This window comes from Macrotis lagotis, chromosome 1 (genome assembly GCF_037893015.1).
Source record: "Macrotis lagotis isolate mMagLag1 chromosome 1, bilby.v1.9.chrom.fasta, whole genome shotgun sequence".
In the NCBI taxonomy this organism is placed as follows: Eukaryota; Metazoa; Chordata; class Mammalia; order Peramelemorphia; family Peramelidae; genus Macrotis; species Macrotis lagotis.
Window position 1 is genome coordinate 830,862,924 of NC_133658.1, and position 17,984 is coordinate 830,880,907.

Below are 17,984 nucleotides of genomic sequence, written 5' to 3' on the forward strand. Positions count from 1 at the left end.
TCTAATGGATTGAGACTGATCCGAGAGGCACTGAAATCTACACCAGATGCATGAAGAAAGAGTGAACAAAAAGGTTGCTCTGTAAATTCTAAAATCTAATTATTAGTAATTATAATAGTATATATAAAATATATAATAGTATATAATAATAGTATACAATAATAATAGTATATAATAATAATAATAATAGCAACAGTGACTAGCATTTATATAGCTCCTACAATATTTCATGCATTATTCTAGAAACTTTACAAATAACTTATTTGATTCTCACAATAATTCTGGGAGGTAGATACTGTTAATAGTCTCATTTTACAGATGAAGAAATTGAGGAAAACAGAAGTGACTTGCCCAAGGTCACTTAGCTATTAAGTTACTGAGTAGCAGACCTGTCTAATTCTTGAATGATTTTTCTCTCAGATTAGATAGATTTAAATTTTTACCCTAACTTTAAGATAATAGTTTTGTATTTGTCACAAAAGAATTTTTCCAGGGGTCACAACACCAAAACAAGGTAGGTACAACTAAATCCAGCTGTTACTATTATTATTAATTATATTTTAAAAATATTACAGAGCATTATTTTTTCCTTTCTCATTTTTCATGCACTTTGTATACTTTCAATACTTCTTGAACTAATCTCAATCCACTGTTTCACCAAGAGAAAAGATTAATCTTAGAGTCAAGAAGACCTTGATTCTAGTCCTGATTCTAATACATAGTAACTTTTCCAATTTAGGATGTGTCTCTTGGACATTTCTCAGTACTAAGGCAGTTTTAAGATTACAAACAGTAGTTGGAAGAAATCTAAAGTAATGGATTATTTTAAATTAAGGATAGAAACTAAAATTTATGTAGCTTGGGAGAAGAAATAATTGTAAAGCCCTTAGTATAGTATCTGGCACAGAGAAGCACTATATAAATGTCAGATAGTAACATTAGCAGCAGCTATAGCACTGGTCTTTGCATACTGTGGAGGGTAATAATTTATAAGTTTATCAGTCTAGACTTAGGAGGGATTTCAGAAGACATCTCATACAGCCTTTTCATTTTATAAAAGAAGAAATTGGACCCTAGGAAGATTAATTGATTGACTTAAAGTCACAATTGAAATTCTAACTGGACCTAATTTGGGGTCTGGAAATATCAATTGGTCTGATTTACTACATCAAATATCCAAATACTTCAAGTTATAGTTTAAGGAAAACAAGTCAAAATGGGAACGACTGCTAAAGGAAAGAGAATATTTGAGCTAACCAATATTTGTGATTCAAATGACCTTAAAAAATCTAATTTCACTTAATTTCATTCCTAATTTTGCTGAATACAGATATGCTACTTTGCAAAGTTCTTGATATGGAAAGTTCAAAATATAATTCATTTTAAGAATGTGTTAATGGAGTTAGCTGTTAGAAAAGATGTTAAATTCTCTTACCATCTCCTGGGTCAATAATTTCCACTGTTGTTGTGGCAGGAAATTCTAGAACAGCCATGACAGGCTCTGACAGCACCACCTGGAAGGTTTCTGACTGCTCATGTTCACCGTCACTCAGAATTCGCACTCGCCAGGTGGCTGTGGTTTGACCTGGGTTGAACTGCACTTGTTTCTGCGCCTTTCCTTTGAAATCTCTATCTTTTTTTGCTGTACCATCTTGTGTGCCAATACCTATCAAATAAACACATTATTAGTTTTGCCAAATTTCATGTGAAATCATTCATAAGTTTGTCTTAGAATTCATTGATGAGATTGATTAGAATTTTTATTAGAATTGATTGATTCAGGGGCGGCTAGGTGGCATAGTGGATAAAGCACTGGCCTTGGAGTCAGGAGTGGTAGAGTGGTAGAGTCTTGTATCGTTGCTACAGATGACATTCATGCCTATGGGAACGAAAATGCTTTGTTCCAAATGAAAGTCACACAAATCTGGTCTCAGACACTTAATAATTACCTAGTTGTGTGGCCTTGGGCAAGCCACTTAACCCCATTTGCCTTGCCAAAAAAAAAAAAGAAAAAGAAAAGAAAAGAATCGATTGATTCATATTCTCTCTCTCTCTCTCTCTCATCCTCTTTGTCTATCTCCATCACATCTGCCCTCCTCTTCTCACCTTTCCTCTCTTCCTTTCCTCAATAAACTCATCTATAAATCCCCTTCTAGAAAAGTTTCTCTTAACGTTATTCCTAAGACTATTGCTATTGGGGAAGAAACTTTAAGGAGGAAATTTAGTTTGATAATTTTGATAATTAATGAATGTTAGAAGCAAAATTTCTGTTCCTAAGATTGTTCATTTAAATGAAATTCTTTCTATTCTTCTATTAGATTGTGGGTTCCTTGAGGGCAGGAACTTTTTTTTTTTGCCTTTGTATCTCTAGTGCTTAGTACAATGTCTACTATGTAGTAGGTGCACAATAAATGTTTGTTGATGTTTTTGTTTCGGAGGAGAAATTAACTATAAGTAAATAGTAATAATGTAATTAATTCTAGCTTAATCCATGTACTTAATTTTAAAGGAAAATTTAATTCCAAAAAGTAAAGATGGAATTCTCATGTACTGAGAAGGAAAAAATTAACATCATATTTCCCAGACTTATAGATTATTTATAGTTGATGATAGAGCTATTGGGGGGGGGGAATTTACTATGAAGAATCCAAAAAATTGTATTACCTTAAAACATGATAAAAACTAAAATTTATGTAATTCAAGAGAAGAAACAGGCTCAGGAATTAGACACTTGTGTTACACTGTAGAATGTCGTGGAGCATCCATTTTGCTCTCTAACCCTTCATGCTCTTGGCATAGCTTTCAGCACCTCTTGGATCAACCTTAATTATCTGCCAACACTAACTGATAAAAGGGAGAGTCATTTCTAAGATTTCTAGCAAATATACTGGCCACTGTTTGAAGGGATCTATTCTCTATTCCCAATGACATTGTTGGCAGAAGATGCCTGCTAATATTGATTTTTTGATAGGTGCAGCCCTGTTTTGAAAAAAAAAATGACTTTATATTCTTATTTTTGTAGATCAGAAGGGAATGAAATGACATTTTAAGAAAATTTAAAGCTCAATATTTCCAACTGTAAATCAGTTTTCCCAATGTGGGAAGGATCTGTATGTCGAAAATAAGTCATAGTAAGCTTTAGACCCAAATTGTTGGTTACTAAAAAGAAAAAAATGTCTCCTTTCATAAAGTACTGGATAAAATTCATGGGTATTTTTTAATCTTGCCATGGGACAGGCCCATACCTACATGTATCCTAGTTGAAGATGGCTAATAAGCTGCCATAAAAACATAAAAATTTAGTTTGGATAGTCCTTCAAAGACAGTTTATACTTTCCCCTTCGACATTTCTCCTTTCACCTCCATGTTTTACATAGTGATTTCATTCTAGTTTGAGCCTTTCATGACCTTCTCCTTAAACCTTTGCATAAATTGTCTTAGATGGCTCCCGACTTTGACCTCTGAAAACTTTTTTGTTTAAATGATTAGATCTCAGACTGGATACCCATACCCTTTGGTCCCACTCTAACTTCTCCCACTTCCCCTTCAGTTGTCACTGATATTTATCAGCCCACACAATACAGGGAGTGAGTATATAGGCCTCCATGCTAAAAGAAATGTGTATATATGTATATGTTTGAGAATATATGTGTGTATACATATTTAACCAGTTTATCTTTGATTTGTTTGATGTTCTACTTGAACACAAAATAAACAAAATGAGATAAAAGTACTTTTATTCATATGATAAAAATAACATAAATGGAGTACATTTATTACTTTATAACGCAAACAAATATTCCATGGAAAGAAAAACAATCATAGAAAAAATATAGTGCCCGTTCTCTCTATGGCATCATGCTATGTACTATGGGACAATCAGAGCTGTTATTTATATAAGCAATTAAAGTCTGCAAAGCAAATGTGATAATTTGAGCCAGGTTTTTCTTTTTTGGTTTTTGCAAGGCCACACAGCTAGGTAAATTATTGTGTCTGAAGTCAGATTTGAACCCGTGTTCTCCTGGCTCCAAGACCAGTGCTCTTTCCCTTATGCCATCTGAGCAAGGTTTTTTTTTTAAACTATGGGAGCTTATTATCTTCATTTTATAGATGTGAGAACTAAGGTTGTGAAAAGTTATCATATGACAAGTATTGTCAAAAATTGTATTTAGACCTAGGTCTTTCCTGAATTGGCACCATCCCCTTTGATATGGGCCCCCACAGATCTTTGTGTCCTTGGATGGCCCATAAATAGCACTTAGAAGATGACTTGTATATATAGTAGGTGCTTAGTACTTAGTAAGTGCTTAGTAGGTACTATGTGATGGTCCATCTTACAGACTTTAAATATTTTTCATTTATCAACTTTAATTATATTGGTTGACCAACTAGTCATTAATTTTGGAATAAGAAAGAATATAATGCAAGCCTCCAAAATGTAGTCAAACAACTTTGTTTTTACTTTATTCTTTCCATTTCTTCTCCAGGAATTAATGAAATCAAAAGCTAAACTAAAAAGCAGCCCCTTGTGAACCCCATCCACTCTTGGGCAGAAATCTATTCCAATGGCAAAATGAACACACATCAGAAATTTTTTGCCAAACATTACCAGCAGCAGGGAAAATAAGTTGAGTAATTCATGAGCTGTGTTAAAGTTCATATTTTTCTTCCAAAGATAATTAATTGTTAAACAAAACCCTTTGGCCTTAATTAGAATTTGGAAGTGTAAAGGAACCTCTCTGCCTTTTAATGTGCTGCCTTTGATATTTTAAGCACATTAGTGAAAAGTGTGAAGTTTTATACACCTCTTTTCTTAATGGAGGCTGAATGAAACAATTATATAATTGCCACTGTGAAGAAAACTACAAGCTTAAGTATCATACTTGATTTTCCTATTTTCCTCCTGCATTCGCTATGATGTCAAATATTCATGAGTATATTAGGAGGCTGCATACGACTTAGTGATAGGAAAATGTGGTGGTTGGTGTTTTTTTTTAGAAAGTTTTGATTAAAGACATGAGATTTCAGGAACACATAAAAATATCTGAAGCATACACAGAGGAAGCTCTTTGAGGCTCTGAAGACTAAATGGTCACTCTTATGTCTGAGCTGTACTTGGTAGGCTAAATATTATTCCTGTTTGTTCTGACTGCCAAGGTGTGGGCCACCAAAGGGGAGGTTTCCAACTTCCTAACACCTCAGGTTATTTAGTAACTCTGTGAGGTTAACCACTTACAGTGGTAGAGTCTTGTATCTTTGCTACTGATGACATTCATGCCTATGGGAAAGAAAATGCTTTGTTCCAAATGAAAGTCACACAATTACACAGAACAAATATAAGGCAACCAGATATACTATGAAACTGCTCATTGTTTTAACATTCAACCAAAAGGAAACCAAGAGGTCAAAATGAACCCAAGACAATGTCTTGAAAGAGTATTTGCTGAGAATAGTTTTCAGCTGTTGACTTTATTGATTAAACACCAGTTAGTTATGTTATGGCTGATAAAGTAAAGATAACTGCTCATTCTTAGAAAACACACAAAATTCAAACAGATACAAATATTCTATGCATTGCTAATGAGATTGCTTATTAGCCAATTCTTCCATTTCTTCTTCAAGAATCAAGTTCAAATAAAACCCAGTCTTGGATCTGTATCAAAGTGTGAAAAATGAACTTTCCTAATATGTAAAATTTAATGTGATCAATGTCAGGAAAGATATCTAAAACTAATTAGTGACTCTATTTTCATCCAAAATTGAAAAAATATGAGATAAATAATTCTCAGAATTCAACCTAGAGAATTTTTTGGGGGGGGAAAAGGGAGAATAATCTAGGAAGTACAAGAATTTTAGATCTCAAAAAGGTTTTAAATTGCATTTTGTAGGTCAGTTAGCAAAAATTTCTTAATTGTACCAGTTATTGTGCTAAGCCCTAGAGAAACAAAGAAGGCAAATATACCATCCTTGCCCTCAAGAAATTTACATTCTGATGTTGGAGAGTATTTTTTAAACTACAAATTCCAATCTGAAGAGAAAACAGATTTATTTTATGGCCATAATTGCCACAATAGTGTCATAATTGTCCCAATAATGTCAAAATGTTCTAGGACATCTATGGGATAAATAAGATCATCAACATAGCTATTTGTTTTGAGACACTGGTGCCTTCTCTCAACTGGAAAGGATCTTACTGGTTTTTTCCTCCATTTTTGATAATTGGTTGCTACTGGTAGTCCTTCCTTATTGAAAAGGACCATACCATTCACCAAAATGACTGGAGATGTGAATTGCACAATTCTGGCTATTATAGTAAGGGGTATGCTTTGCAAATCATCTTTCTCACTTGCTTTTACTAGAATCATTCCATTCCCAGTCTTATTCATAGGAAACAGGACTATTAGAGATGGTCTGGCTGCTGTGGGAGTCTCTTGGTCTTAAATAGTTTTGATTCCTCTGATAACAGCTAGGCACCATGGCACATCATCAGTGCTCAGCAATATGACAATCTATGGGTGAGCTAATTGTCTGTGCAGTCTTTCCTCTCAAATCTTCAGTCTTTGAGTTTTGAACTACTCATCAGTGTGATTCAATTGGCAACAGCATTAGGACAATGTCAGCTTGCTATTCATAGGGTCATTATACTGTGCTGCCTTTAGTACACTCCCTGGAACTCAATCCATGATGCTTTCCAATGTGTTGGTTCCTCTTTTGGGGCTAACCCATTCCAGGGTTACCCTGTCTTTCAGAAAGAAAGAGAACTCCCCTTGGGACTCCCGCCCATTACCACACTGGATCTGAACCTGACTCCCTTTTGATTGACTGAGGGTAATGGAGACCATCACCCTTGCCTTTGGAAGGGTAATTGCCTGTTTCTCAGGACCGACTGACCCTTGTTTAATAGCTATTCCCATGAAACTCTTCTCCACTTCAGCCTGAATACTCAAATGAGAATCTGGTTGAGAGTTGCTCCATGGAAAGTTGGATGTATTACTGGAAGAATAGGGTTCTGGACTCGGAATCAGGAAAATTTGGGTTAGCATTCTACCTCTAGCACTTGAAAGTTGTAAGGCCCTAAAATGTCCTAGAACCTTCTTCCTACTTCATTGTCCTCATCTATAAAATAGGTATGTATCACTGATCATTGAGAGCATCAAGTATTTTCTAAGATTCAGGAAAATGTAAACATATTGATCATTGATCAGTTGCTTTTCAGCCATATCCCACTCTTCTGTCCCCATTTGGGGCTTTCTTGGTAAATATTTTTTCTTCTCCAGTTCATTTTTACAGATGAGGAAACTGAAACAAACAAGGTTAAGTGGCTCACCAAGGTCACACAGCTAGTCAGTCTCTGAGGACAGATGTAAACTAAAAATGAATCTTCCTGACTTCAGATCCAGCACTCTATTCACTGCTCCACTTAGCTATTTACAAAATGTGACCTAGAGTTATCATTGATATAGCTGATCTTCCTATTGACCTTGCAGGAAATATATCTATATAATTCAGTATGGGTTCCAAAACAAATTAGAGTTGATTGTAAGATCACAGTGGAAGGAATCCTAAATATTATCGTCAATTCAGTATTCAAAATGGTTTTTGAGGCAGTATATGTGCCTTTTGATTTCCCTGACTTTCTTCAAGTTCTGGTGAAAAAATCTCACTTTAAGCAGAAAACCTTTTTTACTCCCTTTTAGTTCTAGTGCCTTTCCTCTTTTAAATTATTTATAGTTTCACTAGTATTTAGCTGTTTTGTACAGTTATATGTGGAGATTTCTATTTAAGTTATGTGTTCCAAGACAGCAGGAATTGTTTTCTTTTTTTTGTTTTCTTTTTATCATTCATTATATACCTATGCTGAGTATTTAATGTTGTTGTCTGTCCTTGCTTTTAAAGAAGACTGTTGATATTATAATAATATTGGTCCCTCATTTTAGAAGACCATGACATCAAGAACATGTAGCCATGACAAGAACATGAATTGGATTTGAGTGAGGAGGTGCTATGCTAACTCCCCAGCCTCACTTTCTCCTCCAGAGCAAACTGGATCCAGTAACCAAATATGAATCAGGATGACTGGATGCAAGGCAATCAGGGTTAAGAGACTTGTCCAAAGTCACGTAGCTAGTAAGAGTCAAGTGTCTAAGATCAGATTCAAACTCCCATCTGAGTTGAAATCCAATGCCAATGCTTTATCCACTATGCCACCTGGATCCACATCACTCTGGAGGAGAAATTGAGGCTGGTACAGTATCCCCTTACTCAAATGCAAATCCAGTACCACTGGTGTTACAATATTGGAGTCAGAGCACATTTTACTTGGCTGTGACCGATCAGTTCAATAAGGTTTGGAAGATCTTACCACAGATTGTACAGAAGTTCTATAGAACATTTAGAGTAGAAATGGTCCTAGATTTGAACCAGTTTCCTTTGTGCTTCTATGATCCTTATTTATTCATGGAGTATAACATCTTTTTTTGATATGAGCATGCCATGTTGTATGGTCCTGTGCCATTACTTCTCATGTTCCATAGTCAATGTTAAAGCTTTTTTCAGAGCTAACCTGAGAGGGTCTTTATACTGTTTCTTGGGACCAATGTAGGATGCTTATCTTGTATGAATTTTCTATGAAATAGTCTTATGGTAAAAGTTTTTTTGGGCATTCAGGCTATGAGACCAGCCAATCAGAGTTGTGATTTCTACAGTAAAACTGGATTTTTGGTAGTTCAGTTCAAGAAAGGACCTCATTGTCTGATACCTTAATTTGCCAGGTAATCTTTAGAATTTTCTGTACAACTGTACATCTCTACATATGTACAATTGTACTGAGATAATTCAGGTAAAATTTCTGCCATAACACTGACAGACTATCCAGGTTTCTCTACATAATAGTATAGTACTACAGCACGAGGGCTTTGCAGGTAGTTAATAGATATTTATTGACTAACTCTCTTAGAAGACAAGACTTAGAAGCTTTTGAATGCTGGTTGAATGATTGTCGATTGAATTCTAGTTCTTCCACTTGTAGTTATCCCTTCCACACCTGCAACTTTCTGCATTATGGTTTCAATATATCAGGGTTGGCATGAGAAATTAATTGGGAAATTTGGGGGAGTATTTTTAGAATCTGCAGGTGACACATGAAGGCTAGCACTCAGAAAAAAGTTTGAAAAATAAGAAATGCATAAAATATATGAATAGTATAATATCAACATATTTTATCTTTTAATACATTAATAAATTGGACTTCTCTGGTATGAAGGAAGGGTCAAACAGTTTTAAAACTGATTTTCCAGAAAGTGTAGTACCACACCCCTAACCTTCAGGAAGTATAAAGGATAATTGTATTACTTGTGTGATCTAAGGTAATTCCCTTAGTCTTTCTGGCTTTACTTTCCTCATCTGAAAAATGAGAAGCTTGGACTAGATCAGTGGATTCATATCTTAATAGAAACATGGCCACTAAACTGAGGATCTATGTTCGATTGTGTTTTTATTTATTTTGTCAAATATTTTACAATTTAAAATAATCTAATTTGGGCATCCATGAGCCATGTATTTGATACCTCTGGTCTGAATATACTCAAAAATCTCCTCCTACTTTTAAAGTTATGACCCTGTGATCTGTTGACTATCGCATTAGTACCTAATGTCATACCTTCTTTTCATAGTTGCATGCAATCAAACATAATCTGATAGAAGAAGAGTTTCTCTTTCAATTAGCGTTTGTTTCATTATGTATTATTGTTATTTTTTTAATAGGGGAGGACTAGGAGGCAAAGCATGATAACCCTGCAGGGCTCTACAATACCATCACAAGTGATGACTTTAAAAATACACAAACCATTTCCTTTGTCTAGTGTGCTTCATTCTTCTGGAACTTGTAAGGCCTCACCTGAGCATTCAAGTGCAACCTATGGCAGGAAGTTCCTCCTATATGCTTAATGAGTTACTACTGAATGGTTTTTTGTTTGTTCATTATCAAAGGAATGTTCACATAGATTTCTTACAACTATTTCAACAGTTTAATTACATGGCTACATCCTAAAGCACTCTAGATATTAAACACAGCGGAAGCACACTACCTCAGTCATCTAATATATCTGAGTCATTTATTTTATTTTGTTTTCAAATCTGAATGTAGAAACAACTTTTCTTTTTGGAAGTTTATTTCTGAGGGTCATTTGAAGGCTCAAAGTATTGTAAGAGGGATGCATTTTAGATACAGGTTTTTGATGTCTCCTGTCTTTTGTCCCTGCCCTGGGGTCACACACTGAAAATAAAACCTGACCACAAAAAATGAACCAAATTAGGAAAAGTACCCTGAGACTTGAAAGCCTCATTACAAGTCTCACTGGGAAGTACTTTTAAAGGCAACTTAAGGCATTTAATCCTTAGTATAAATCTGGAGATATAAGCTCATTGGCAGTTTAAGAATTTAGTAGATATACATTACTAAGATTTAAAAATGAATTAGGAAAATTAATTGAGATTGCCAAGCCAGTAAAGAAAGTGTACATTTTCAACAGGAAACAGAATGGAAGAAGAAAATGAACTTACTGACAAAAGAAGTTTCTCCTAAGTAACCTCTACGTTTGAGGACAATATCCAGAAATTTGAAATCTTCATTAACCAGATAGTATTCTTTTTCCAAGGAGATCCATGCCCAATTCAGATGAAAATGTTGGTTCATCAATCTATTTCCTCCTGGAAGGTAGAATATTAAAGTCAAAATGGCAAACTTTTTCTGCCTATATGTTCCTTAGATTTCAAACAATCATGTTAAATATACAATAAAAATCCCTATAATTTAGCATAAGAAAGGTACAAATTAATTTCGATATCTCCTTACAAAGCAATCTATGAAAATTTTAAATATACAGAACATAAAAAAAACTCACTTGAGATCCAGTTCTATTATTTGATTTCCATAGTCATGTGTTTTGGTGGATACAGTCCCCTATAACTTCACTTACCATTGAGTGAACTTGTTACCCCATGAATAGGTCTTTTATTGTGTTTCTGGATTTCTACCTCACTTCATCTGAATTCTTAAAAAAACCCAACGGATTATCCCATTGTGCCAAAATAATAGCTTTGTGAACAACCAAGAACTTTGTGTTCTAAGGAGAAAAAGAGGGAAGACACAACATTGCTATGAATCCTTAATTTCCCACAAGAGGCCGCTGAAGAGCAAGTTTTACTAATACTGATTGAAGGGAACATTTGTAACCTTAAAAAACAACAAAATTTTTTTTAAAATTATTTTGAGTTGGTTGAACTCTTCTGGGGAGTACATTAGTTCAATTTAATTATAGCCACTTAAAAATATCTCTTCTCTATACTTTCCACCCTGTTCCTTTGGGCACACAAACTTTTACTGGGCTGAAGAGAAGACTTTACTCTCTACCTTTCTAACAAAATGGAGCTGCCCATCTAACAGAAGAAAAGAAAATGTGTGTGATCTCGCTAATGTGAAAGTTACTGTGCTTGGTAAAAGAAAGGAAAACAACGGTTATCAGATGATCACACTCTTTTCAAAGTCCTCCTTATTACTTCTTTTGATGTGTCCTAACTTTTCAGAGAAAGGTGAGTGTGGTTAAAAATACAGCTGTGACTAATAATTACTTTTTGAAATGAGGTCAAAAATGCACATTTAGGAGATGTACTTTCAACTCTTCTTTCCCTTCTGGTGTCCCTATAGTCCAATACAATAATCTCATTCTAGATAAGAAAACAAATTTGAGGGACAGAAATAGCCAACTTATTTCACAGTAACCAAAAGAAAATCAAAGGAGAAACAAAAGGAACAAGCATAGATTGGGAAAATATAAAAGAATTTATCTATCTTTTAAAGTCTAGCTCCAGTGCCAACTTTCCTATTGCCCATCAGTCAGAAACCATTTTTCTTTACTTTTATCTTACAAGTTGCTTCTTTTTGCACCTATTTATGCATTTATTGTGTTCTATTTTGTCTTAGTTTGTATTATATTTGTATTTATTGTAGACCAAAAGCTCTTTGAGGAATAAAAATAGTAAAGATAGTATTAGACACTGTGCTAAGTGCTTCACAAATATTATTTCAGTTTTAATCTTTACAGGAACTTGTGAGGTAGCAATTATGATCTTCATTTAGGAAACTAAGACAGTCAGCATTTATCTTATTTCCATTTATAAGATGCACCTTTTTTTGAAAAATTTGGTGTCTAAAAACTGGGAGAGTCTTAAACAGTGGTTGTAGACTTTTTAATTGCATTTTCCACTTTTTTGCTCTTTTTGCCTTTGCACTCATTGTTTCACAATTGTTACTAGTTTATTAGGTTACATTTTGCCACATTCTACCCAGAAATGGCTCAGATTTTCATACAGTGCTGAATTCAAGTTCAAAGTGATCCAGTTTACAAAAGGGAATGGAAAGCATGCTGCTGAACTTCAGTTTGCTTGGTCCTCTTCCAATTGAGAAAACAATGAGGGATTGCTACAGGAAAAAGAAACCCTACTCAAAATGCCCTAGCAGAAGAAGGTCATGAGAGGCAAGTGAACCAAATGGTCTGAGTTAGAGAGGTAATTGAAGAGATGGATTGAAGAGCAAAATGCAACTGGGATTCCTGTATCCACAAAGATGGTTCAGCAGGAGGCCAGAAGAATTGCTCATGAAAAAGAAGTGACATTTCAAAGAAGGACACAAGTGGTTCTTCAGGTTCATGAAATGGAATGGACTAAGCATGTGTCCATGCACCAGACTTGCCCAAAAGATGCCTGAAAGCTATGAGCAGAAGGTACTTGAATTTCATGATGAATAAAAACTTGAATTCAGTAGCTTTATGTGATACATTTTTTTTCAGATTTCAGGCCCCAAAATTAAGATGCATTTTATACCCAGGGAAATATGGAATGTGATTTGCTCAGGGTCACACAGCTAGTAAGTTTCTGAGACTGGATTTGGATTTGAAGTCATGATGACTCCAATGCCAGTGCTCTAACTACTATAACACAATGCTCTGTAGGTAGTAGCTACTTAACAAAACTTGTCCAATTTGAATTTGTTGTTATTATGCTCTGATTATCTCTATCCCCTTATGATATGAATCAATTACTGACTTTTCCTTTCATTACTTTTTCCATACCACTATCATACAATATTCCTTGAACCCTATTTTTAACTCGTCATTTTTCTGCTTAAAAATCTGCGAGGCCCACTTAACCTATAAAATCAAGTCTAGACCCTTTTGTCTGACTTTCAAGCTACTCATAATGTGGTTCAAACCTGTTTAATTTTATTTCTCATTTCTCTTTAACTCATGCTTTCCCCTCCCAATCCAATCAAAAAACATTGTGTTTAATGCCAGACATTATGCTAAGCACTATGGAATTAAAAACAAACAAATAGAACACACACACACACACACACACACACACACACACACAAAATACATAGGAACACATACCCATCCCCACACACAGCCAAGTCAAAACAGTTATTGCCTTCAAAAGGTTTGCATTCTAAGGGAGTGATGGATACCTAAATAGGTACATATAAAAGTTAGCAGTTGAAGGACCAGGAATGGTCTCTTGTAGGAAGTGATGATTGAACTGAATTGAAAGTCAGGGATGCTACAATGTAGAGGTGAGGAGGAAAAGCATGGAGGAAAAGCAATGCAAAAGCATGAAGATGAGAATTTATGAGGAACGGCAAGCTGATCAGTACCCTTGGATTGGAAGGTACATGGAGAAACCAATAATTAAGAGATATTGACAGGACATTCAGTTGGAAATATTCAATAGTCAGTTGATAATGTTGAACTGAGATTCAGTTGAGAGACTAGATCTGGCTATGTATAGTAGATCTCTAAATAATTTGCCTAGAGATGAAAACTGCACCCAGCAGAACTAATGAGGTCACCAAGTGAGAGTAAAAGAAAGATGATAAAAGGGCAGAGGTCAAAGTCTTGGTGAAGCATCTTTACTTATCAAGCATGTCATAGATATTTAGAATGAACAGTCAGATTTAGGAAGAAGAGATAAGAGCCTTGAAAACCCTAGAGGGTAGGAAATAGCTAAGAGAAGAATCTGGACAGCAGTGTCATGCTACAGAGAGGTCAAGACATATGAAAATTGGGGGGAGGGAAGGTCTTTAGATTTTACAATTAAGAGATGATTTGGTAACTTTGGTGAAGGTGACTTCATTACAATGATGAGGTCAGAATTCAGACTGAAGAGGATTTAGAAAAGAGTAGAATGGGAGGATGTGAGGGTGCTGAATCTATATACTTTTTAAAGGAGGGTAGTTGAGAAAAGGGGCAGCTAAATGAGGTAGGTTAGAAAGCTCTGAGATCTGACTTAAATTTGGCCTGAGACACAAGATGTGTAACACTGGGCAAGTCACTTAACTTCTGTTTGCCTTAATCCACTAACAAAGTAAACTGCAAACTATTGTATTATTTTGCCAAGAAAAATTCCATAGTCAGTGTGGCCCATTGGATCACAAAGAGTTGGACACAACTGAAAAAGAGTAACAACAAACTGAGAATTGGAGGTTTCCCTTCTAATCTAAATGTGCATGACAAGTTGTCTTCTGTCTCCCACCCTTTAAAGTTCCTTTAGCCTTCTAGTCTTATTTTATACATGAGGAAAAAAGATTCAAAGAGATTATCAACTTCCCAAAAGTCTCATGGGATATAAAGTGGCAAAGATACAATCCAAAGCTACGTCTTCTGTTCCTAAAGCAACTGCTCTTCCCATTATATTGAATATTGTACTGTCCTCCAATACATTAGCATTCACCCTAGACCAATCTTGTAGCTGGCAAGTCTCTCTCTCTCTCTCTCTCTCTCTCTCTCTCTCTCTCTCTCTCTCTCTCCCTCCCTCCCTCCCTCCCTATATACATGTGTATATATATATATATATATATATATATATATATATATATATATATGAAATTTTAATTTCAAAGTCTTGAATTTCAAGTTTAAAATGATTTGGCATTAGAGAACCTGAGTTCAAATCTAGATTTTTCCACTAACTCTCTCTTATGATCCTTGGGCAATCTTAACCTCTCAGAGCCCCATATTCCTCATCTTTAAATTAAAAGGGATAAAGTAGATGCTCTGAAGGTCCCTTTCAACTCTAAATCTGTGATTCTATGAACCTGGCCATATAAACAAAGACAAGATCCTTTCCTTCTTTCAGTCTCTATTTTCTAATCTGCAAAATGGAATAAGAGTTATTATGAGTAAAGGTTTTTGTAAGATTTTGTAATTTCCTTATCTCTTAGCATACAGTATATTTGTCAAACACCCAAGATTTTGAATTGGGAAATCTGTATTCAAATCTCATTGTTAACTCTTAGTAACTGTGTTATGATGGGAACAATAAAAAAGCAATACTTATAATAAAAAGGAAGAGACTGACCATTTATAAAGAAACTATGCTAAGTACTGGAGATACAAATATGTAAGCAAAAAATACATTCATTTCTTTCTCTCAAGGCATTTCCATTCTAATAGGGAAATCAGGAAGACCTGACTTTTTTGAAGGGGGAAGAGAAAAATAACTAGTTTAAAGGTTAATAGCAGGATCAGAAGAAGAAAAAGGCTTGCTGGGTTGGGCCCTTCAATAACATGAGGCTCTAAAGAGGAGCTTGTCAATAGGAAAAGGGAGCAGGTCTTGTGGAGAAATACAGAGCAGTACTTGTAGGCTATTCCAGGGTTAGAAAATCTATGTTCCAGAATGATCCAACAGTTAAAAAAAGGGATGATTCTGTAAGTCCAGAAGGCTAGGAACAAGGCAGATAGGGGGAAAAAATCTCAATCATGCTTTGTAAACTTACATAAAAGTGCCTATTTTTGTTTTCTTTCCTGTTATAATTTCCCTTAGTTTTTCTAAATACAGTACTATTTTTTTTCTAAGATAAGCCACTTTCCAGCTCCCACATGGCTTGGTGTCGAGGTCCAAGGGGCTTTTTCACTTGGTGATAGAAAGGGGGAATGGTGGCCCCAGACCACAGTGGAATCAGTTGAAGTTTAGACAAGTGAAGCTGAGCATACCCAACATTCTGCCTGACATAACACAGGCCAGATTTAGACTTTCAAGAGCTATACCTCCCAGAGTACATCCCAGGCACTCACCAAGCCCAAACAATTGTACTCTAACAAAATTTCTTTAAGTTAATGTCTGCATTTGGGTTGCCCATGATATTTTTCCATCATTTAGATTTCAGTCACAACCCCAGCAGTTATGTAAATATTCCACAGATCATAAATCAGTGACCTTCCCCCTCCTTAGTTAACATCCTAGATGAGTATCTGCAACACAAATATGAGAAGAGGAAACTCCTAAAGTGGCTTGAAAATTAAACAAAAGGATTGGTAGAAAAGATTTTTAAAAAATGTTTAAAACATAGTGTCTACATCTCATTGCAAAATGCCCTCCAAGGTCTTTCTATTATATGAATTTTTTCTTGCCTTAACAAGTGAAACATAATAAATAACATAATTTAAGTCTTTTGTTGATAACTGATGCAGGAGATAATGAGAATCAGTTTTCTAGCCGGAAAAAATCTTTGATAGACCCTGGGATATAATTTCTACTAATCAATCAATTAACAAATATTTATTAATTGTCTACCATGTGCCAGGGCCATCTCCACTCATCCTGGACCCAGATGACTCCAGAGGAGAAAATGATGTGACTTTGAACAGCTCCTACCTCATTGAAATCCTGAATGTCCACAAAGTCATGGTCTTCTTCGAAAATGAAGGATAAATATGTGCCAGACACTGTTCTTGGCACTGGGAATAGAAGGGCAAAAATGAACCAGCCTCTGCCCTAAAGGAATTTACATTCTTTTAGGCAATAGCATGAATGCATATAATCAAATACAAACTATATAGAATTTAGAAAGATTTTGATACAATTCTGTTGCCTAATCAGTTTAACTAAATTCTCTGTTGTTCATCACCAAAGAGGTGGATACCTGGTATATATTAGTATATATACTGCATTATTGTATTATATGTTACATTAGAATATATTTATTATGTGACATGATATAATAGGTTTATTACATATGAAATTTAATATAAAACTGCTATTTTGCTACTAACTCATAAACATTTACCCCCATATTGAACACATTCTGAATAAATCTGACTTTTTGATCATCTAACACAAAGACTGTATCTGATACTGCATACAATAGTCTATCCTAAATATCCACCTCACTGCCATAGAGAAGGAAGTGTGTTTAATTACTTGTTCTCTGGGATTTCTGGGATTAATTTTTTTTTTCAGCAACATACCTCACAAAGATTATCTACTAAGGCACTTATGAATTGATTTAGGAAATACCCACACTGATGAAGTCATCAATACTTTAATTCTAGAATATAAACTTAATTCTAGATGGTATTAAATTTTACATTTTTTTCTGATTACATAACTAATAAAAATATAAATTATCCTAATATCTATGCAAAATCTAATTTACTCAAAACCTGTATTGGTTTGACATGTATATTTTGGGATTCTATTTTCATCTACTATGACTTTTCTCCTTTGAGGTGTGATATATTATTTATGACAATATGTTTAATGTATCAGCAGACTGTGCATATATATATATATATATATATATAACATGTATAATTCACAAAATAAATGTGAATGGCATATATTTGCATACATTTTGAAACATAACAGTTAATAATAGCTAACATTTATATAGCATTTTATGATATGAAAGTGTGTTATATTATCTCATTTGAGCCTCATAATAACAACACATTTTAGATATGAAGAAATTTAGAACTACAGAAGAAAAGTAACCTGGCAGAATCTAGAGCTGAGCCTTGGAACCTTCCTGTATGCCAGTTCATCATTGTCCTGCATAGAATTAAAATCTCCAATATGCAGAATTTTTCAACTGATAAACATTCAGAAATTCTCTCTCTGGTCTAAGAAGACAGAAGCAAAAACATAGATTT

The 17,984-nt window shown here is 34.7% G+C and overlaps 1 protein-coding gene across 1 annotated transcript in view; it reads right to left on the reverse strand.

Annotated features, from left to right (window-relative positions):
- FREM2 (FRAS1 related extracellular matrix 2) overlaps positions 1–17,984 on the reverse strand; it is a 210,719-nt gene that overhangs the window by 108,554 nt on the left and 84,181 nt on the right. The window contains exons 3-4 of the mRNA XM_074217231.1: positions 10,561–10,707; positions 1,436–1,666 (exon numbers count right to left, since the gene is read on the reverse strand). Of these exons, the coding sequence (XP_074073332.1) occupies positions 1,436–1,666; positions 10,561–10,707 (378 nt within the window). The remainder of the gene's footprint in view (positions 1–1,435; positions 1,667–10,560; positions 10,708–17,984) is intronic.